Genomic DNA, 21,527 nt, shown 5'->3' with positions numbered 1-21,527 from the left:
GAGATGAAGGTGTTTGCCTGGCTGAGGGGTGGTTTCGACGAGTCCCACTCTGGTTTCAGTCATCCACACCACTTGGATCAACAGAAACATTTGCACTAGAATGCTTTGTTATCAACTGAAACTCTTCTTTGGTTGAAAGAGTGTTGGTTTTTTTGTTTGTTTGTTTGTTTTTGACTGGCTGGTTGGCTGGAACTACTTCACTGTTTTGGAGAAGACAGAAGAAGACCCATAGTAATAAAATCACAGAATAATAGGAGTTGGAAGGGACCTTTGGAGCTCTCACAATCCCCTAAAGCAGTCCTCTGCAGTATGCTGCACATGACAGTGTCCAGACAGTCTTGAATATCTCCAGAGGAAAATCCCCCAACTCTAAGCAGCCTGTTCCAGGGCTCTGGCACCCACATAGGAAAGAAGTTTTAGGAAGTATTACTTTTCAGAAAGGGTGGTCAGGCACTGGAATGGACTGCCCAGGGAGGTGGTGGAGTCACCGAGCCTGGGGGTGTTCAAGGAAAGACTGGATGTTGTGTTGAGGGACATGGTTTAGTGGGAGCTATTGGGAATAGGTGAACGGTTGGACTGGATGATCTCTTAGGTCTTTTCCAACCTTGGAATAGGTTAGGATACTATGATTCTATGATTCTAAGTTCTTCCTCATATTTGCATGGATGTTGCAGATTTTCCCTGTTGCCCCTTGTTCTGTTGCTGCACACCACAGAAGAGGAGCCCAGCCCCATCCACTCAACTCCCACACTTGAAGCATTTACAAACAGTGATGAGATTCCCCCCCCCAGCCTTCTTCAGGCGAGCAGCCCCAGGGCTCTCAGCTTTTCTTCATACGGGAGACGCTCCATCCCTAAGAGCCCCGAAGCATTACTGCCCCCATCTGAGGCACGGCAGCGCTCAGCTCCTGGGGCCGCACGGACGCTTTCCCCAGCGGGCAGCACACGAGGAGGCCACGGCACTCCCTGAGCTCCATCCCCAGAACACCAATGAGGAGAGGCGGGCCCGAGCCCGGAGGGGGCCCTCAGCAGCCACACGCGGCGGAGGACTCGGAGCTCTCTGCAGGCAGCGGGGCCGGCGGTGGGGCACGGACCGTGAGCTCCGCGACCCGAGCGCGGCCCCGGCGGGACTCCATCCCCCAGAATGCACCGCGAGCCTCGCGCCGCTCCCGAGGCGCGCTCTCCCTCCCGAGGCGCCGGCGCGTGGCTTTTTAGCGGCGAGGCGGAAAGCGGGCGCTCCTCGGAGCGCCATTGGCCGAGGCTGCGGCGCGGCGCGGGCGGTGATTGGCGCGGAGTTGAGGGGCGGGACCGGGCGCGAGGCGCGGCGGGCGATGGAGGCGGGCGGCGAGGCGCGGGCCGGGAGCGGGGTCTCGATCTCCTCTCGCTTCCGCTGTGCGCTGCGAGCCCGCGGCCTGCAGGACATCAGCGGCGACGGCGGGGTGCTCAAGGAGCTGCTGCGGCCCGGCACCGGGCAACCCGTGCCGCCGGCTGCCACCGTGGCGGGTACGGTCCCGGTCGGACCGGGCGGTGCGGTGCGGTGCCCCGCGGGGCTACAGGCTCCCCGGCGCCGTGCCGCGGTGCTGCTCGCTCCGTCTGGCCCTGCGGTAGCACGGGAACGAGCAGCCGAGCCCTTGGAGGCTGCCGGTGCCGTTGTCCGCCTCTCCGTGGGGCCTCGTGTTGGCTGGGCCGCCTGGCCAGGCCCGGGAGCCCGTTGTGCAGCGCCCTGTTGGCATCAGATCGGACGAACTTCCATATGCTGTCAGCATACAGCAGTGAGGCTTTCTGCTTCGGGGCTGTGCTGTGCCTTATTGGTTTCTGCAGTGGCAGCCTCTGCCACTTCTCGCAGCTGACAGATTAAACGGAAGGGCGTCTTGACCTGGAGCGGAGCGGGGCTTCCGGGACCCAGCCGTGTTCACAGTACAAAGAAGTTTAAGCTGGAAGCGGTTCCTGTGCAAGGGCCTGATGAGTGTCAGGGGAAGCTCGTTATGGTTTTTCTCCTAAATGAATGACAACTGGAGTTGGCCCTGCAGCACTCAGGCAATAGCAGAGCTCGAGGCCTACATTTTCTCCTTTGTTTTTTTTTCCTAGGGCTCAAGCTGTGCTTTGAGAACAAATTTGTTAAGTCCTTCTGCAGATAACTGGGGTGTTTTAATTTCTGTGGCTTAAGTTCCCATTCTCCTCCTGCCTGCAGCTCACTAGTTCTTGACACGAAATTGCATCTCTTGTTTAGATAAGAATAAAGGCTTCCAAGCAGCTGTTTTATCTGGTGCTGATGTGACCAGGTTTTTGTTAGTGGTTTGTGCTCCCTCTGCTGTTTTATTTAAAGCATCAGGAAAGAAAAAAGAAAGCATGGTTGCAAAACTGACTGTGAGAGTGCTAGTGACAGCATTGTTACCAGACACAATAACTAAATCTTGCTGTTCTCTCCTACCTGCTCCTTGTTCTGGGTTGTGCAGTGAAGTACTCTGGGTATCTGGAGCATATGGATAAGCCCTTCTGCACAAACTGCACCAAGAAGCTCCCGAGGCTGATGAAGCTTGGAGAAGGTAGGTTTGTCCTGGATCTCTCAGGGCTATAATGAGTATCTGTTAAGGCATGTGAATTTAAATGCTGTTTGGTATCTTGAGGTTTTTCTTGAAATCTCTTAAGCTTCTGAATGGAATCAGAAAGCCTCCTCCTGGTGGATGGAGGTCAATCCAGAACTGATCACACAACGTGCTGGCAATGAGCAGCAGGGCCCATGCTGTTGGTGGCAGTGTGGGTGCTTTCTGCTGCTGTCCTGAAGCAGTTTCTCACGTCAGTGTTATTAAATCACCCAAGAGGAGTGATTTAACAACAAGAGGAGATGAGGATGTTTGCTGTGTGCTTGTCCCACAGCAGATTGCCTCGTTAATCTAGAGATGAGTTGTGCAGCAGTGTGTGCCTTGAGTTGTAACAGTGGGGAAACTCACCGCTGTATTGATCTGCTACCTGGGATTTCCTCTTAAAGCCTAGAGGAAAATTCTAATTTGGAGCCGGAGATTGGATGCTGGGTTTGGGATTCTCCTGACCTTCTGTTTCTTGTTGTGACAGACATTACGCTGGGGGGTCTGGAAATCGGTGTGCTCACGATGAAGAAGGAAGAGGTGGCAAGGTTTATCTTCGCACCAAATTATGCCTACGGCCAGCAGGGTTGCCTTCCTCTGATCCCCCCAAATGCCACGGTCTTATTTGAAGTGGAGTTGATAGACTTCCTAGACTCTGCTGACTCCGACACGTTCTTTGCGTTGACAGCTGTGAGTTGCTTTAATAAGGCTTGGGGAAAAAGCCTGGAAGATAAACTTTGCTGTCTTTCCCTTCAGTTGCTGAGGATCATGTGTTACATATGTTTGTTTAATGCAGGAACAGTTATCCAGACCTTGGGCTGCTGGATCCGTGCAGATGCAGACATGTGCCCTCTAAAGCTTATCCTGCACGCCTTGCCCTGTTTACAACCCAGTGCAGGGTGAGGAGCTGGGTGCTGTCTTTGTTTGCTGCACCGTAGTGGAGTCAGTGAAACAAGTTGCATTTATTTTTAGCTTTACCAGAAACCTTAGGGTTTCACTAGAGGGCATCAGCTTCCTGGAAGTTCTCCGCAGTGTCAGAACAGTACCTAGCTGTCTGTTTAAAAACAAAGTCCTTGTGAAGTCTGGAGCATTCAAGTGTCCCCCGCCCCCCACCCTTTGTCTTTGCTTCTTGGCTGCTTTCCCAAGTGCTCCTTCACTGCCCTCCCTCCTCCCTGGTGAGTTACCGTGTTATTGTTAATTCTCCCTTTTCATGTAGGAGGCTTTGGGTTGTAGTTGTGGGTCAGTGATTGGGGCACATGCTGCAATGCTGATGGATGGAGGCCCTCCTTGTTCCCTCACTGCCCTTGCAGAGGCTGCTTTTTCCACACCCAGGCCTGAGATCAAACCATCTGTTGCATGGGGGAGAGCTTACTCCCTAATTTGCTAACTCACCCCTCTCTGGGAGCTGATTCAAACTTCAATATGCAGGGGACAACCTGCCCCTTTTTTGTTGCTGTTCTTTTTTTCTTTTTCTTTTTTGCTCCTTCTTTGCTGGATTGCTGTCCTGAGCTCTGTCAGGCTGGTCATGGAGCCACCCAGGGTGCTGTTACAGCAATGCAGCTTTCCCTGTTGTGCCAGGAATATGTTTTTGTCTTAGCTGTCTGCTGTGTGCTAAGCAGTTGAAAGAGTTGGGCAGAATTTAGGAAGAAATTCCTGCTTTTTTTCCTGCAGGGTCCCTTTGCTTCCTGACTTGTTTTGTAGTACTTCTTACCAAGAGTTACCAGCACAGCAGCAGTGCAGAAGGGAAATGCTGTGTGGTGGTGGCCTGGCTGGATGCTGAAGGGCCTTGGCAACGGTGCAGGTCTCTCCTGCCTGTTGTCTCTGCTTGATTTTTTTTTTTGCTTGAGCTGAAATTCAGGTATTTCTTTATACAGGAGCAGCAGGATACGTTTCCTCTACAAAAGGTGTTGAAAGTGGCAGACGTGGAGAGAGAGTTTGGGAATTATCTCTTCCGTAAGCAGTGCTTCGAGGGTGCCAAAGACAGATACAAGAGGGTATGACACCAGAAGAAATGTATTTTCCACCCATGGCTTGTCAAAGTGGCAATTTGGTGCTAGCTCACTGTAACAGATACACTTCAGAGATTACAGAACTTCGTCATATATTCAGGCATAGTTCATTATTTAAGAACTGATCTGAGATGCTGTTGTATGAGCAGCAGTAGTAAATGAAAGAGGAGAACAGCTGGCAGAAATCTGCAGGCCCTTCTTTCAGGCCTGCTCCCTTCTGGCCTCCCAGTTGGGAACAAGAATACTTGGGGTTGGAAGAAGCCTCTGGATTTTGCTTAACCTGTGCTCAAGGTCAGCTGGAGCAGCAGGTTGCCCAGGACCATGTCCATCTAGGAACATCTCCAGGGATGGAGACTCCACAGCCTGTGTAGGGAGTACCTTTTTACTTTGCTGCCTTCTAGTTCCTTGATGGGTTGCTGCAGTCTTGTGACTGAGCTGGCTAGTCATGCTGATAGGCGTGCAGTATACTGAGGAGTTTGATTACCTAGTTAAAAATAATAAGAGAAACATGGATGTAGCTGGCTGATTGGGATGGATTTCTCATGGTCGATTTGTTGTGTGCTAGTTCTTTTCCCTGTCTGCTCAGGCGTACTCCATCCTTGGTCGCAGCCCTTCCAGCGAGGCAGAGCTGTGTCAGATTGATGCTTCCAAGTTGCTGGTGCTCCTGAATCTCTCAATTACCTGCCTGAAGCTGGAATGTCCTGCCCGAGCTCTGATGTATGGGGAAAAAGCCTTGGAGATTGACAAAAGAAATGTCAAGGCGCTGTTCAGGTGTGGCCAGGTGGGCAAAGATAAATTCCTCTGATAGCCACATCAAGCAGTGATGACTGGCTGTGACAGTCTGACTGGCTGTTTAATAAACTGAGGAGAGCCACTAAATTCTAGGCCAGACCTCCTAAGCTCCTGCAGCAGTTGAGGTGATTTGTCAGCATCTGAAAATCTGCTTCTCAGTAAATCTGTCACACAAATCTCCTCTCGAGGGATTCCTGAGATACCCATATCTGTCTCTGAAATGTTTGTAGTTGTACGTATCTCAGTCCTGAAGAGCAGCAGTGAATCTATATTTATCTTTTAATGCATCTGTCTTCTTTCAATGGCAGGCTTGTCTCTGCATGGCAGAATACGAAAAAGCTCGGGACTTCCTGATCAGAGCTCAGCATATAGAGCCGTTTAACCATGATATTAACAACGAACTGAAAAAGCTGGCAAGGTGAGAACTCCCTTCCATTGCTGTGCTTAGACACGCTGAAAACATCCACTGGAAACTACTAAAATACTCTAGTGTTTGTTTAAAAAATTAGTAATAATCAAGAGCCAAAGGTGTTGGGTAAGTGACTTGGGAAAATGCAGAGCGTCTTTTATTGTGGGAAAGGCTGATTCAAGGCTTTGCACACAGAGTGGTTGCAGGTGATATGTGAGAAGCTGTAGAGTATTCATTTTTTCCGTAGGGTTTCTCAGAGGGAGGGTGTGATCCTCTCCATCTGAGTTAAGTGGGTCAGGCTGATGGCAGAGGGGTGGGGGGCTGCTGAGATGCCTCAAACCCAAGGAGTAGGCTAGCATTCAAGATCGTGTTCTGAATTAATACGTGATTTTCATTTCCTTTATGATGTGTCAGTTGATTACAGCACCTTTTTGCACTGCAAGTGCTTAGCTGTACAATGCTACAAATACCTTCCCATCTGTGGGAAGATGTTAAAATTGAATTTCTTGCTGCCTTGGTGGTAACAGATGAGCAATCCCAAAGGCAGACTTTCCCTTTGCCCGCAGACTGAGTACAGCACAATCCTACCAGCCTTAGTCATGCCCTGCCCCCACGAAAACATGACTAACACTGGCCTCCATCCTCACACTGTTCTTTTGCTTGAAACTGGCAAAAGCAGTAGCTGGTTCCCATAAGTGTGTGCTGTACTTCTGGCACTGTTCATGGACACAGAATGTGAGGAAGTCCTCAGCTTCAGAGATTCCCAAAGCAGCCCCTGAATCGGAGCCCTCTTCTTTTGTGCTGCTGCTAGGCAATAAGGCTTGTAGGGAGCAGTAACATCTCTAATAGGAGGAGTTGATATGGCTTGAGCCAATCTGTAGGCTAAGGATCTTCACCTGGTAACATTCTGGTAGACGGCTGGGCTTGCACGTGCCCTATATATCTGAGTAGACTTTAATACCCTGTGATGAAACCAAGTCTTCAAATTTGTTCTGTTACATCAGAAATGTGGAGAGCCTGAAATTAAAATTAGCTGCTGGTCTGAAAATGTGCAGTAAAATACTACTATTGAACCTCATTTGTCCCCAGTACCTTGCTACCAAACTGCTAGGTGAACACCTGCTTATCAGAGTTCTGGATAGCTCGGTAGATGGACTAGTTGGAGGCTTGGCTTGTGGGTGGTGTCCAGGACCTGTGGTACAGTGCAAGAAGACCTGATCCAAAAGCCTCAAACATTCTCTTAGATTCATTCAAAGTATGTTGGCTGGTAGGAGAAAAATCTGGCTAATAATTGAGCTTCTTCTGCCAGGAAGCAACAAGGCATTCTGCCTTCAGGGAAGCAGCCGGAAAGTTTGTCAGCTCAGAGTCTAGAGACAGCAGCAGGTACTACTAATGTGTGTTACAGTGAGCTGAGTGTGCACTGAGCATCTCTTGTCCTGGAGCTTCTGCTTTGCTGCCAGTTAAAATTGGTGTATTTCTTGCTTTTACAATGACAAAAAATGGAATTAATATGAAATAGATGGAGACAACAGTACAGAGTGTTGTTAGTCATGACGTAGCTCAGTCTGGATCTCTGTAACGTTACCAAACTGCCTTGCTTGTGAAAGCCTGTGATGTGATCTGACAGATGCTTCAGAAACTGCATATGAATTGAAATTCTGTTTTAAGAGCTTTTTACTTCCTTACTGAATGCACTTAAACTTGGCAAAAAGGAATGTTGTTTGTTAATCAACAGCTACCTTCAGCTGCATGAGCGGAACTTTGGCAAGTACCTGCTAACAGCTAAGCTGGGCTCTTGGCAAAGTTCACCTTCACCAGAGAGAGACAGGCAGAGTCCTGGGCGAGGACCTTATGGAACTTGTCTGATATCAGCTGCAATGGTACAAATTCTGATGCTGCCTTTGGTGACTTTTTAGAGGACATGGTTTGTATCAAATATGAAATAACAGAGTTGTTCTGACATCTGGCTTGAAATTGTGCCTCTGGGTGAGGAATTCTTGGATTCCTGCTTTGGTAGGCTTGTGAGCATGTGTCATCCAGTCTAGGCGCACATCACTGATCTTCTTATTGTGGGCACTTACGACAACATCTGCCTGCAGGACTTCACAGCAGAGATGTCATGAGCTCAAGTTTCACTGAATGATACCCTTCAAAGTTGTGGACACACAGGTAGTGTTCATGGGGGGCTGAGAGAGCATTAGCCAGCACCACCTTCTGCTGTTTCTGCTGTTGCAACAAAAACTTTGCTTTTGCCCATATAAGGTAGCAGATGCAGTAAAGCTGTCTTTTGGGCAGCCATTGATCCCTGGGGCAGTGCTGAGCTGAGTCACCTTCTGCTCAGAGATTCCTCACCAGTGAGGCTTCGTTGCCTGCAAGGTGGAGTGTGGGGTGCGGGGACGCCGTGCTGCTTGCTGCCACTGCTGGGGCTGCCAGAAGCAGTGGTTCACGTGGAGTGGTCTGCATAGCTTGTGCCATGTAAATGGGATGCTGGCAGGATGCATTTGTCCTGCTGTCTACATAGGCTGGACACGCAGCCTACTGTCCCTTCCACATCCTCTGCCTGGATTTGTGGGGTCAGTGGTAGATCGCCATTAGCAGTAGTTTGCTGAACAGTGGAGCGCCTGCATTGTGTCCTGCTGGGCCCTGTAATGGCTTGCACGAGGAACGGTGCAGATGATGGGCACCACAGTAGGGCTTTGAGTACAGGTGGGAGTTCTGTATCACCTTGTGCTTGCAAAGATGCTTGCAGAAAGCATCTGACTACCAGAGGTCAAATGCTCCTACTACCTAATAGATACCAGCAGAGAAGAGGCTCAGGGTCTGGTGATAAGACAAAATTCATTTCATGGCAGAAAGAAGGGGGGGGGGAGCTGCTCCCTCTTCCAGCAGCACTAGGCTAGTTGCCTTGAAAGTCTAAACATGTATGTATTTTTTTCTGACTGTGCTGCTGATGGTTTGATGGGCAGTCTGCAGCTCTCAACTCCATATTTGTGCTCTACTTTCCAGCTGCTACAGAGACTACTTGGACAAGGAGAAAAAAATGTGCTGCCGAATGCTTGCTGCTCTCAACTCTTCTTCGTGACCAGGAATAAAGGTACTCAGCTCCTGAAAAAGTTTGAGGTCTCCTAAAGCCATGCAATTCTTGGGCTGGGCTTTGTGGTGGGGAACACACTTTTCTTCTGTGTAGGAGGATTTTGGAGGCATAATACAAGTTAATGAGAACACAGAGAGGGGAAGGGGCAGGATGGCAGTGTGAAACCCAACTGTACTGTGTGCTTGGGGGATCCTTTCTGCCAGGCAGGCTAGAATGGGACGGGAACCTGAAACTGGCAGCACTTGAATAAGTTTATTTTTTTTTCGTTTCCTGTGCTGCTCATCCCAGTTATTCCTTGTCAGAGCCAGGGGCAGAAATAGCTGTGTAGTCTTGTTTCTCTGCCAATTAAAAGAAACAAAAAAAAAAAATTGTTCCTGTCAAACTTAAAAATTGGATTTCCTCCTCCCCTCCAGCACTCCGGTCTGGAGCTGTTGGAATGCCTTACTTCAGAAAAATCTAAATATTTTATTTCTGGGTTTTGCTTTTTTGATTCTTTTTTTTTTTTTTTTTTTTTTTTTTTTATATTAAAAAACCTGTTTGTATAGAATATTTCAAATAGGTGTTTTGGACTCTTTAAAAAGCCTTAAATCCTCAAGCAAAATTGACAGGTTTATAAATGCACAAAGGCTCTTTGATCATTGGGTTTTTGTTTTTTTTTTTTTTTTTTTTTGTCAAAACCTTTGGAGGGGGTGCAGGGGGGACTGGAAGTCTGCGCTGGTCTCTTGCCTCGGGGTAAGCCCTAGGGAGAGGGTTGTGGAAAATGACAGCAGCCTTCTGTCAGAAGGCATCAGCAGCTCGGGGCCGTCAGAGGTGGCTGCCACTCCATCTCAAACAATGCAGGCAGTATCCTTCTTCCTTCTGAACATGAGTATGAGCAGCTTTTCCATCACTGGCAGCACTGAGCGCAGGATGCAGCTGTGCTGTTTTAAGGTCAGCTCTTTCTCTTGTCTGTGGCTGCGAGGAAGCCACCCAGTATTTGAGGGAGAGGTCTGACTGAGCGGCTGCTTCCCAAAGCAGTGCATCCCCCTCCCAGCTGGATGTGCTCCTTGCTGCAGCCCTCTCTCTCCTGCCCTCCACTCGTGGCTGCTTGTTGCGAGCTGCCTCAGAGCACAGATCATTCTGCTATGGGTTGGGGATGAGACTGTCGTCTCTGCACCGCCCCAGGCTGTGCTTTGGGATGGGGGGCTGTGCCCGATTTGTGCAGGAAGCCCACAGCGTGGGTTTGGCAGGGAGACTCTCAGAATTCTAGAGATTCTGTAGATACTTGCAGTGTGAAGGCCTGCAGGACTTGCAGAGATGGGGAAAGGCAAAAGGGAAGCTTAAAGATGAAGCCGATGTGCCCATCAGGCAGATTTTCTCCATGGCTTCTGCTGATGCAGCCCTTCCTTGGAGCTCTGCCTCCTTTCACAGCTGTGTGACAGCTGTCAGTCAGATTGCTGGCCTTTGAAATTAAGTTTAGTTGAAGCATTTTGTTTTTGTTTTTTTTTTAGTCTTCCAGACAAATTTACATCACTGAGACCTACATAACAATCCACTGTTAATTCCTTGTGAGAAAAATCTCTTTTGCTGGAGAAAAAAAAAAGTCATTACGTATTCAGAGAGGAGCACAGCAGCTCCTGCTCCAAAGGCACAGCTAACTATCCAGAACTGAGGCAGAACATTCCTTATTGTTTTCTGACAAGTTTGCACCAGTTCAGTTTAGGGCACAAGCTGTTCTCAGTGGCTCTGGCAGCCGCCTTTGATCCGTGCAGTGAGCGGATGGGCAGTGGGCTGTGCTGGGAGCTGGTGTCTGATGATCGGTGGAATCGCACTGCTGTGCAAAACCTCTGTGTGCAGCGGTTGGCAGGTGGTGTTGAGTTGGTCTGGCCCCACAGCCACTTTACCAGCTACATGACTCACAGCTGGAATTGGGCATTTGCTCCCCCTGACTCCCTGCTGTGTTTTGCTGGCTCAGCTCTCCTACCCAAGGGGCTTTGCTGTTTTTTTTTTCAGTGAGATTTGCAGTGGCTGCTTTGGTTCAGGGACAAATGGGTTCATTCGTCTGTGCTGGGTAATCCAGGGCTCTGCTGTGTTTTCCATAATAATACTCAGAACCAGACACACCTGAATAGAGTCACTCTGCCCAGTATTTCTGTCTCTCTCACTGTAGAGTCTCTTCCTGGAATTACATCTTGCTCAGAGCACACTTTCTTCCTCTTTAGTGGAGTTTCAACTCAGAAGAAGCATCTTTGGTGAAATGAGGCCACCTGTGATGCTTCCTAGTGGAATTCACAAATACTAAGCAGTAGAATCAGAAATATAAACACTTTCTTAAATCTTTCCTTCAGTAGTCCCCTGCAAACACAGTGGCTTGGGGTCTTATGCCTGCCCTTCTCCATGTCTGAGCTATTTGCTTGCCTCTATCTTCTGTAGTGCATAAATCAAGCCAGGTTACCTGGCATGGCTGAAAGCCCCCTTCGGAGCACCCTAAGCTGGATGGACTGAGATCACTGCCTCAGTAGATTTCTTTGTTGCAGTGGAAAACGCAGGCTTTTGGTGACAGACTTTTAAACGCCACAAAATAATGGAACTTGTCTTTGTGCAGTTGTGGTCCTTCCAGATGAAGAGAACTTAATCATGAGATGCGGGTGCAGATTTTGTGGAGATGCCTACATCCTCATAGCAAGTCTATGGGAGTTTAATCCCAAAAAGACTTCTTTTAATTAAAGGTGGGCCAAGGCTGAAAGCGTGCTTCTAATGTGTATCAGAATTCCAGTAGACAGGAGAAGTGGTCTCAGCAGCTGACAGCATACGGGGAAATGTTCCAGTGAAAACAAACAATACTGAAATTATGGCAGGAAACTATGAGGTCGAACTTGAGACTGCTGTGAACAGCAGGATCTAGCAATTCTGAAGCCATTAATTGGTGAGAATTGGCTGCAGAACTGGGGCTGTGTCATCAGGTATAAGAGACTATAATTGGACTTAAAAATCAGCAGCAGTTGCTAGTTAAACTGACCTAATAGTCTAAAAGAGACTGGCAAATAAACTGAGGCATGTGTGCATAATAGAGTTGCAGCTCGTGCCTTGGGGAGACTCCAGACTTTGAGCAGACAGCAGCTTGCTCCTTCCCCTCCTGCTCTCCCCTATCACAGAGCTGAAGATCTAAGATGTGCCTCCTGCTGATACTGTCCTTGCCCACTGTGTGAGGCTGAACAGCAGAGAAACAGCAATTTTGCTTCTCTAGAATACACACACTGCTGTACCACTGGGATGTCCTGTGCTGCAAAGGAAACTGTTAAGCACTGCTTTATGCTGAGCATTGCTGGAGCTAATGCAGAGGCTTGGAGGATGACTTCAGTGAGCATTCCCCTTGCTAAGCAGAGGGAGGAGGAAAGCTTTAAAAAGGTGGTTGGGTGTTCTAGGATGCTTTGGTGGGGGTTTTGTCTGGAGGTTTTTACCCCCCTCTGGGTCTTCCTTCCTGTAGCATCTTTTTCTTTTTTTAATTTCAGAGGAGTTCTGCAATTTATATCTGCAGTAAAGCTCATCTCCCAGAGAGGTACCACAGCTATGCTCAGGCCTCTTCTAGAGACCAGCAGTGGGGAAATGATTCTACTGGCTCCACGCACAAGGTGTGGAGGGAACAGAGGACAGGGACCAGAAGGAAACAGCTGCGTGCTCCTGTGCTCTTTGAACCCTGACAGGACAGGAAGGCTCGGTTACAGAGGTCCTTGGTGAGGGCACTTGGTGTGCTGGGTTGGTGTTGCCCGTGCTGGCAGGAAGACCTGGGCAGTGTCTTGCAGTGCCCTGCTGTGCCCGTGTTCCAAGGTGAGGTGGTGAAATTCAGCCTCTACAGAACGGTGCCTCAAGGCCCAGCCCAGCACTCTCTGCCCTGAAACTTTGTGAGCATCTAAAGCCTGGTGTTTCCCTGTGTGTGCTCGACCCTGGGCCACCTGGTAAGGTAGGAAGGAACGCATGGCTGTGCTCCTCAAGCTCCTGTCTATCTGCTCTGCACACTTACTCTAGAAAGGGATGGCTGAGCCCTGCTGGATATTCCTATTCTGCACTTCTTTTTTTGTTACTTTAGCCAGCAGCAGGAAGATAAAACGCACTAAATTGTCTGCTGCTGTTACAAATCAGTGGATAGTGAAAAAGGTGCTGGGTTCTTTTCATCATATTTATCATGGAGTTAAAGTTCGAAGAGAATGGACAATGTGTAGGATGTGAATGTCTTTACACAGGAAATTTTATTTTTGCAGAATCTTCAGAGTTGGTGCCCTTCAATTCCAGCAGCAAGGAGATGGAGGAGCTTAAAATAACTGCATCTATGAAACATGACTTTTAAAGTCTCCTTTCTCTACCTCTCATGTTTCAGTTGTACAAAGCACGAGTAAAAACGTTTTGTTACCGTGGCGAGTATAAAGGCAAATAGGATAAACCTACCTAAAGCAATTAGCAACCAAAGAAACAGATTTTGGATGGCAGCCTGCTGCAGGTGCCAGTGACTCGTGCCTGAGGTCAGATTACTGCTTAATTGTGCTGTTGTTGAGGCACAGAAGCCCCCAGTGCCGCTTAGTTCTTGTAGCAGCTCTCCCTGGGCTCTTGCCATCCCATACAGGCACAGCTGGCCTGCCTGGCTACCAGCCCTGCTGATCTGGAGCACTTCAGACACATCTTTATCCTATCTGTTTCTTTTAATCTTACATCTGGGGATTTAAATGTGTCATGCGCAGCCTTAGACAGCAAAACAAAGGATCTTTTTCCATATTCTCTTGTGTGCTGTTCTTCTAGTCTGGTTTCTTGGAGAAGCATTTGGGCGTGGAGATCTGAGCTCGGAGGATGCTTTTCACTCCTTTTGTAGTTCAGTGGTAAGTTATCCTGAGCAGAAACACAAAGGGGCTTAATCCTCTGCGTGGCTGTGCTGCTGTACCCACATGTGCTGCCTGCACCAGGGCAGGTTGCTGTCATTGGTGTCCTGCTGTCTCAGGACTGGTGGGGCTCACAGTGCAGCAGAGGGTAATTCCAATACAAGAGAAGGGGGAAAAAAACCTTCAGACGATAGTGGTGCACACCACACAATGATGGCTGATGTATTTATCTGTTAGTAGCCTTCCGAGTATTACAGGCTTATTCCACAAACACAGTGTTTAATGTGTTTAAATGAAGCTACAAACTTTTATTGTCCAGATGGCTGCAATGCTGAAGGCCCCCAGAAGTGTTTTTTTGCTTTTGGGAGGGCTGTTTGCTTAAGACACTAGGAGTGCCTTGGCTCTGCTGTGAGTCAGTTTGCAGATCTGCAGAGTTATTTGCAGTAAGGGAAATGTGACCTTCATGTGCCTGTCCCAGTGCCCACACTGCTTTATCAGGGAACTGGTGATTTGACAGAATGCTGAGCATTATTGACATGAAAATTTGAGCTTTTGAAGGACTGGGAGCTACTGTAAGGAACAGTTTCAGCCCAGACTTGCTAAATTAAGTCCTCCCTAAGTCACAAGTAGGTGTTGAAGAGTTCATCCCTTCCTTTCACCCTCTTGTAATTGCCCCTCTTATGAGACATCTTGCTCTCTGAGGAAGTGTTGTTGCTCTGTCTGGGTGCTGTTTGAAGGGGTTTCCTTTTTTTGGAAATGCTTGGGAAAGTGCTTCTCTTCCTGCACTTCTTTGCGTTAGGATTCCTTGGCACACAGTAGATCTGAGCAGACTTGACAGACCCTCTCTCTGGCACCTTAGATTCAGGTCATCAGTATTCAAGTGTTCATCAGAAGTCAAGTGTTGCTAACAATCTGCTTAATTCTTCCTTCCACTGAACTCTCTCTCTGTCTACACACTGTGCTGGAGACTCATGGTGGATGCTTTGCAGAGCTGAGGATTATAATGGATCAGTTAGCAAAAAACATATCCTAAGGGAAAAAAATACATAAGCACAGATGTTCAGTTGACACCGGAGGTTTGTATGGCTTTATTATACGAACAAGGAATAGAGAATCTTCTCCTCCTACCTTCACCCTTGAGTGCTGACATCACTTGCACCTGTAGTGGGCTGTTCCAGGCAGCTGCTGGGGTCTTCTCCTGTCTTTCTCTTCACGACCTGGAGAGTCTCTGAGCTTCTGCACGCTCGTGTGCTACCTGAAGGTAGGCTTCACTTGGCTGTGAAAGTGAGTCCACTTGAAGCACTAACAGCTGGACATCCCTACATTACATCTGAGTGAGGCAAATGGTGTATGGCTGACTGCAGAACTGCTTGCACAGACAGTAGACAAGTGGTGTCCTAATTAGGTAACTTTCTGAAGGCGTGCTGAATGCGCCAGTGATGGTGATGTGTGGCATTCCCTCTAATAATTGTCCTGACAAACCATGATAGCCTGGTGGTGTAGATGGCCCTTTCTTCTCGTCCTATCAGGGTGGGTTGCCCAGCACATCCTGTTATCAGCGGGCTGATAGCAAGCAGGCTGTAGCTAGGCTTTGTTGTTGCCTTCAGAAGAGCTGCAGCATGTCAGTAACCTCTTGTGGGCTCCACATGATGCTTTTCAGAAGGAGCTCGTTCACCTCTCGGTGGCAGCCGTTTTCCTCCAGGCTGTCATTTCGGGGTGGCAGTTCTTTTTGGACTTGTCAGGTCTTGAATGAAGTGCACTTCTCAGGCAATTGCTGTTCAAGAAGGTTTTAGCTTCTTTGCTGATCCATGCTCCAGAAGTGAGTGTGTAACGTGCTCTTCCAGAGTGCTGGAGTTAAGACATGCTGTCTTCCTGATTAACAAGTCAAGCTTTCCTTTCTTCCCTGTAGTGACCACAAAGTTTGAGCTGAAGTGCTGAAAGTGAGATGTTCTGCTTTGTGTTGGCAGCACCTGGAGGCTGCATTTCTCTGCAGGTAGCTGCTGGCTCAGGGATGGATCAGCCAGACCAACCTCCCGGCCTGTCTGCCCTCCACAAAGCTGACGACTCGACTGCTTCTCTTGAGAAGTGCCTTCTCACTGGGGTTAGGAGTTAGGAGTTAGGAGCTGCTGCTGCACTGGGGTTATGAGCACAGTTAGGAGCTGCTGCTTCAAAGTGTGGGTTTCCCAGGGGCTGAACTGGTGGGAGCTTCTTCCCAGCCTCCCCATGCTTTGGCGGAAATATTGCCTGCTGTGCTTGGTGCCTACACAGTGCTTTCATGCAGCTCTTCTGGAGACTCAGCTGGGAAGGAGATAGCCACGGTGCTTTATGCAAGAAAGCAGCTTAAACAAATTTTAAAGCCTTAGTTAAACATTAACAGTTAATTATGGCTTTGATGCAGAGTAAAGGCGATTGTGATTATGAATGACCTGTGACCTGGCATGTTGTTTGCTGTAAATCGATGCTCAGCTGCCTTGTCTTTCCCAAGCATGAATTAAAATAGCTGGTAGCGACAGACTTCTGTCTGAACTTCAAAGCGAGCGCCTGCGTTTCTGCTGCGTGTGGCTGAGCTGCTGCCAACCTGCTTTTAAGGGAAGGAAACAAACGTTGGAGCGGAGCCCTGCTTGCAGTGTGCGGCTCCTCTACCTGCAGGAGCTGTGGGGGCTTTGAACGCTGCCCAGCGCGCTGCGTCTCCAGGGCTGAGCACTTCCCTTCCGCTCCTCTTCTGCCTGCGTCGTCATCAGGTGCACATGGAAGAGGTGAACTGATCAAACGCTCCTTGAGATGGCTTTAGGGTTTCAGATTGAATATATATATTTTTTAATTAGCTCCGTGTAAAGACTCTTACTGCTTCAAATAGCAGCCATGAAACCAGCAGCCTGGCAGTTTGATCCTTTGTTTTTCCTGGTGCACAGGAAATCTCACTAGCTGTAGGTTTTAGACCCAGCTACACACCCCAACCACAACTAACAGCCTGCGGAAACATCAAGTGATTATCTTCTAAGTATGCCTATCAGGGACACATGAAAGGAAGTGCTGTGTGGGTACAGTATTAGACTGACAAGTAGCAGAGCAGTCGGTTGCATTTTAACAGGAGCAAAGATGCTTTTCTCTAATAAAGCAGAGGATGCCACAGCACAAGTTAAGGAATTTTGTTCACGTGAGAAACCTTTCTTTCCTTATCCTAGTTGCTACAACTCTGCTGTGAAATGGAGAAATGACTTAAGCATTTTTATCTCTTCAATTTTCAAAGAGAAGATCAGTTGCAGGCCCCTCTAGTAGTTCTCTTTCTGAATAAACTTTGTCTCCCCATTCTCCTGGTTAGGGTAGGTGCTTGATAGAGCTTGCCAGCCCAAAGCTGGGTGTAACACAAGCTACTCACAGCAAGCTCTTGATTTTTGGAAGGTTTGGTGATAAAAATGGGGCTGTAACATGGGATTTCATGAGTCTGAGTGAACCAGGGTGGTGACTGTGATGGTGGTGGCTGTTTCTTGATGCTGTGAATCCTAATTTGTGCTAGGCTAGCAATCTACTGCTGGTGTATTTCTGACAGTCTTGAAAGTTGCTTCGCTGTTCTATGTGACTAGGTGATCTTGCAGGTCATTTCCAACCTTGTGACTCCATGATCCTTTTGTTATCCCAAGGTGTATTTGGGGGCAGCCTCAGATAGGGGTGGACTCTTTTCTGGCTGGGTCATGTGAGCCATGGGCTCTGAGCATACTGGCTGAATGAAGCCTGGATTCTTCAAGGTCGTTGGGGTAAAATGGGTAACCCAATCAATCTCACAGCTCACTCTGCTATGAACATGTTATGGACTGGAGACCAATTCCTTGCAGTCCTAACTGTCCTGTGATACTGTGGTGCAAGAGCAAAATAGTTGCTTTCCAAGAATATAAAGGGAGGTCTGTATTTTGAGCATCGTGTGGTGTTTTGCCTTCTCATCTTTTAGCAGGTAAATGTCTGTTTTCCTGTCACTGCTTTTTAGCCTTCTGGTTAGCACTCTGTAAGTTGATATACCTTAGGAGCAGGCTTCCTTATTTTGCTGCTAGTAACTTGATTTTAATTTGCAGACATCACCGTTGCAGCTGAGCTGGCTGAACAAGCTCAAGAGGCTGTAGTTCCTGAGAAAGCAGCAGAAGTTGGACTGGGCTGCCAGTATTCTTGAACTGAAAGGTGGTGGGGATGTACATCTTCCTGGTGACTCTCAGGACTTCTGTAGGAAACAGATAATGAGTTACCTTATGGAGAAGGTTCCAAGGATTTTGCTTTATTAGTGTTAATTTTTTCCTTTCCTTCCACCATTCAACCTATAAATGCTGGAGGGATGAATCTGACTTCTCAGCAGTGTTTCAGTATCATCTACACTCAGACAAATCATGGGAACTTGTCAGGATTCTGTTGTGAGTGATCTCAGGCCAGGGAGCAGGAGGTGCTGGGGCTCTCTGCAAAGGGACAGGGTGGTTGGAAGAGGCACTGGAGAAGCAGGTGAGCTTTTGGTAGTAAGGTCAGTGCTGTGGAATTGTAGCCACATCTGTGAGGCAGATCTGAGTGGGGAGCACTGAACCCAAGAGGTTCCCCTTTGAAATATAGAGGAAAGAAAATCACAGCTTAGGGGTAGGTCTGGCTTATATCCAGAGAAAACCTGTGCATAGATACTGCTTTCCTTCCAGTGACCTTAAAGAGCTGGATGGGTGGGGTGGGAGCTGCAGGTGAGAGATGGAGGCTTTTCTGGGGGCAGGCTCTGCCATCGTAGAGTGTGCCTGGACTCCAGGGCTGGTAAAGACCCAAATACAAATGAGAGTGGTGGGTGAGGGGTGCTAGCAAAGAGCAAAATGCTGGGAGCACTGTGTTCCTTGGCACGCTGCACGTGCTGTCGTGTTGTGGCTGGGCCTCCTGGAGGTAATGGCCCTTGCAAAGAATGATTTGACCAAGGGAGGAAGGTGCAGGGAGAAGCAATAGAAGTCTCGGAGGGGAAGGGTGAATCTGGGAGAAAGAGGACTGGCTTCTCAAAGCCAAAGAGGAAACGTCCAGGTACCAGGCTTCTCAGAAGGCAGCTGAAAAAATGCAGGGTAGTGTGTATCATGGGTCACCCAGTATGGGAAGGGAGATGACCTGAAGGGCCCTTCTGGGCTCTTTGCAGTGAGCTGGCTGTTTTTGAATTCTTATCACTTAACACTCAGTTTCTTCCAAGTCTAAAGTGAGGAAATTGAATTAATTTTATGGGAACGCCACCGTGCCTGATCCACTTGTACTAATCTACAAAACTCTTGGATGACTCTTTCAGGGCACTGTAGAGACGTGCTAGCAATGCTTGGAGCTGCTAAAATGGAGTAACACGTACAGTGTTTCCTGTGGGAATGATGACTGTGGTCTTTGTTATCCTAGGACTTCTCCAGCTGACGAAAGGAACGGTCCTTGGACGAAAAGGAGACCTGTCCCTGGGCACATGGAGGGTTTGATGTTGGATCTGTGTGTTTTGGGAGAAGCACGACGTGGAGGTCCTCGTGGTGTGTGCACAGCGTGGTTTTCCTGAATTTGGTTTATTTAGCAATTCTAGGGCTGTTTGTAGAAGAACCGAGCTCTTTATTCTTCCATGAACATTCCTTGAACGTTCCTGACATCCTACCTCTTGCAGATTATGGGCTGCTTTAAGGGAATCTGAAAGTACAAGTAGGATGCCATGAGGTTTTGTATTGCTTATACAGATTGTTCTTTAAAAGGTTATGTTTAATATTGTTTTTGTTCTGAGAAAATAAACCGATCTGAGAACTAGTGCTGGCAGGACTTGTGCCAGTTTATTGTGCAAGAGTGATTAATGTCTCTTTCGGTGTAAGGAACTGGAATTTGGAAATAGAGTCCAGTTTGTTAATGTAGCTAACTGCTTGGGCAACAGCATGCTATGCTCTTTGTTTTGGCTGAACATTCCAGTGAGTGTTAATACTATATTTCAAATTACCTCAGAATACCATCTTTTCCTCTTCAAATATTGCTGACTTTACTAGCTTTGATCAAGTTGGTTTCCTTTCGGAGCAGAACACGCCGTGTTCCCCCTGCATCATTCTGAATGCAGGCACGGCTGAGCTGATAAATGCAAAACCTCTTGGTGAGGCGGCAGCAAGCCAGTGTAGAAGCTGCAAGAAGCCACGTGGATTCTGCAAAGAAGGAACCTGGTAACACGGAACACTGTTTCAATGATATTTCTCCCATCCGTGTTTGACTAGTTTGGATAATGTCTTCTAAGCATAATTCAGTGCCTTGTTGTTGACTTGCAGGGCAGGGAGAGTTGCCTGTGGTCAGTGTGTGTTCCAAGGTGGCCTCTTGCCAGGAGAGAAACGTCTGAAGTGTTCTTGTTTTCCCCAGTTCTGCCGACATCTTTATGGCTTTTTGGACTCAATACCACCACGCTCTGATGGTATCTTAAAATAAAATGCCCTCTTGGTAGGACATACTGGAGAGGGAAAAAAAAAAAAGAAAGAAAAAAAAACCAACAGTTGAGAAATCTTGAGTTGGCAGCAGCCTGCAAGCACACTTTGGAGCTCTCTGCCTGTTGTAGTCCTCTGTGCTTGTGGAGAACCATCTTGATCTCTGAGAGGGGTGCTCAGATCCTGCCGCACTGCTTAGCGGGAGGAAAGCAGATCAAAGGGGAACGTGGGCTTTGGGTTTCTTATGGTTTCCTTAAGAACAATCTGATTAATACTGCTTTTTGTCAGACCAGCTTTTTCCAAAAGCCTCCAAGAGTATAAACAGGAAGGTGGCGGGGAAGGAGAGTTCTATAATACTAATTATCTTAATTATAGAGCGCAGGGCTTCATCTCGTTGCAGGAGTTTTGATGTGCAGTGATAACACACAACTGAAAAAAGCAAGCGTTGCATGGAAGGCTGTAACTGAGCTGCTGCCCAGCTCAGAGCCCTGGCAGGTGGCAGGCCTGGGCTTCACTGGAGAAGCGTGGTTGCTTTCCTGTGTTTGGGTTCCTGTAGCCGTGTGTGCTTCCAGCTGCTCTGCCCACAGACGGCACAGAAGCCCTGTGTGCTTCCAGCTGCTCTGCCCACAGACGGCACAGCAGCCCTGTGTGCTGTCCTTGCCTTGCCATGTCCCGTCCCCTTTTGGTTCCCAGCACCAGCGCCTTGCTGGTTCCTCTTTGCAGGGCCGACACTAGATGGCAATGCCTCCCTCGTAATACTGCAGCACGGCAGGAGTCCCGGGGTTTGTTTTTGATGGGCTCTATCATGGATAGTAGTCCTTTTCTGCACAGATTGCTCCACTGGCTTCCTTGCGTTGGAAGCTGATGCCAGTTTCCAATGTGAAGCAGAGGATTGTGTTTCATGACAGATAGGATAAGATGGGAGACTTGAGGGCAGACGTGTGGCAGAGTTCTCCAGCTCAAGGTTGCCGTGCCTCTCGGAGCTCCCTCAGCATCCTGACGTTTTGGCACTTGGCTGCTGGCTTTTGGCTGCTGGGTCAGGGGAGTATGGCATCCATTGGAGTGGATTTGCAAATGGAAACTTGGCGTAAGTGGGAGATCTGGTGGAGGCACAACGTGCTGCTCCCCAAACGTGTATGGACAAAACCCATCACCAAAGGCACCATCCAAGGCACAGGCATTTAAATGCATAAGTAGACCTGGATGGGATTGCTCACTGTGTCCCAAAAGGGATTCCTGCAAATCTCTGCTCCTGTTGGCTGCCAGCTGAGCACGCTGCAGTGCTGCAGCAATGGGGACTGCAGGTCCCACACCACCTCCCAGCCCCACCACATCTGACCTGCAGGCCGTCTCTAGCTTGAAGATTGGTTTAC

At 48.4% G+C, this 21,527-nt stretch overlaps 1 protein-coding gene across 1 annotated transcript; it reads left to right on the top strand.

The window, feature by feature from the left end:
- Nucleotides 1–1,330: 1,330 nt before the first annotated feature.
- Nucleotides 1,331–8,876, top strand: FKBP6 (FKBP prolyl isomerase family member 6 (inactive); the record flags this gene model as incomplete). The annotated part of the gene is made up of 7 exons (XM_079545032.1): nt 1,331–1,502; nt 2,456–2,545; nt 3,072–3,274; nt 4,459–4,578; nt 5,180–5,374; nt 5,694–5,803; nt 8,801–8,876. The coding sequence occupies 7 exons, from the start codon at nt 1,331–1,333 to the stop codon at nt 8,874–8,876; spliced, it is 966 nt and encodes a 321-aa protein (XP_079401158.1).
- Between the last annotated feature and the right edge of the window lie 12,651 nt (nt 8,877–21,527).

Source organism: Tetrao urogallus (genome assembly GCF_951394365.1).
Source record: "Tetrao urogallus genome assembly, chromosome: 20".
In the NCBI taxonomy this organism is placed as follows: domain Eukaryota; kingdom Metazoa; phylum Chordata; class Aves; order Galliformes; family Phasianidae; genus Tetrao; species Tetrao urogallus.
This window is presented reverse-complemented; position numbering and strand designations above follow the sequence as displayed.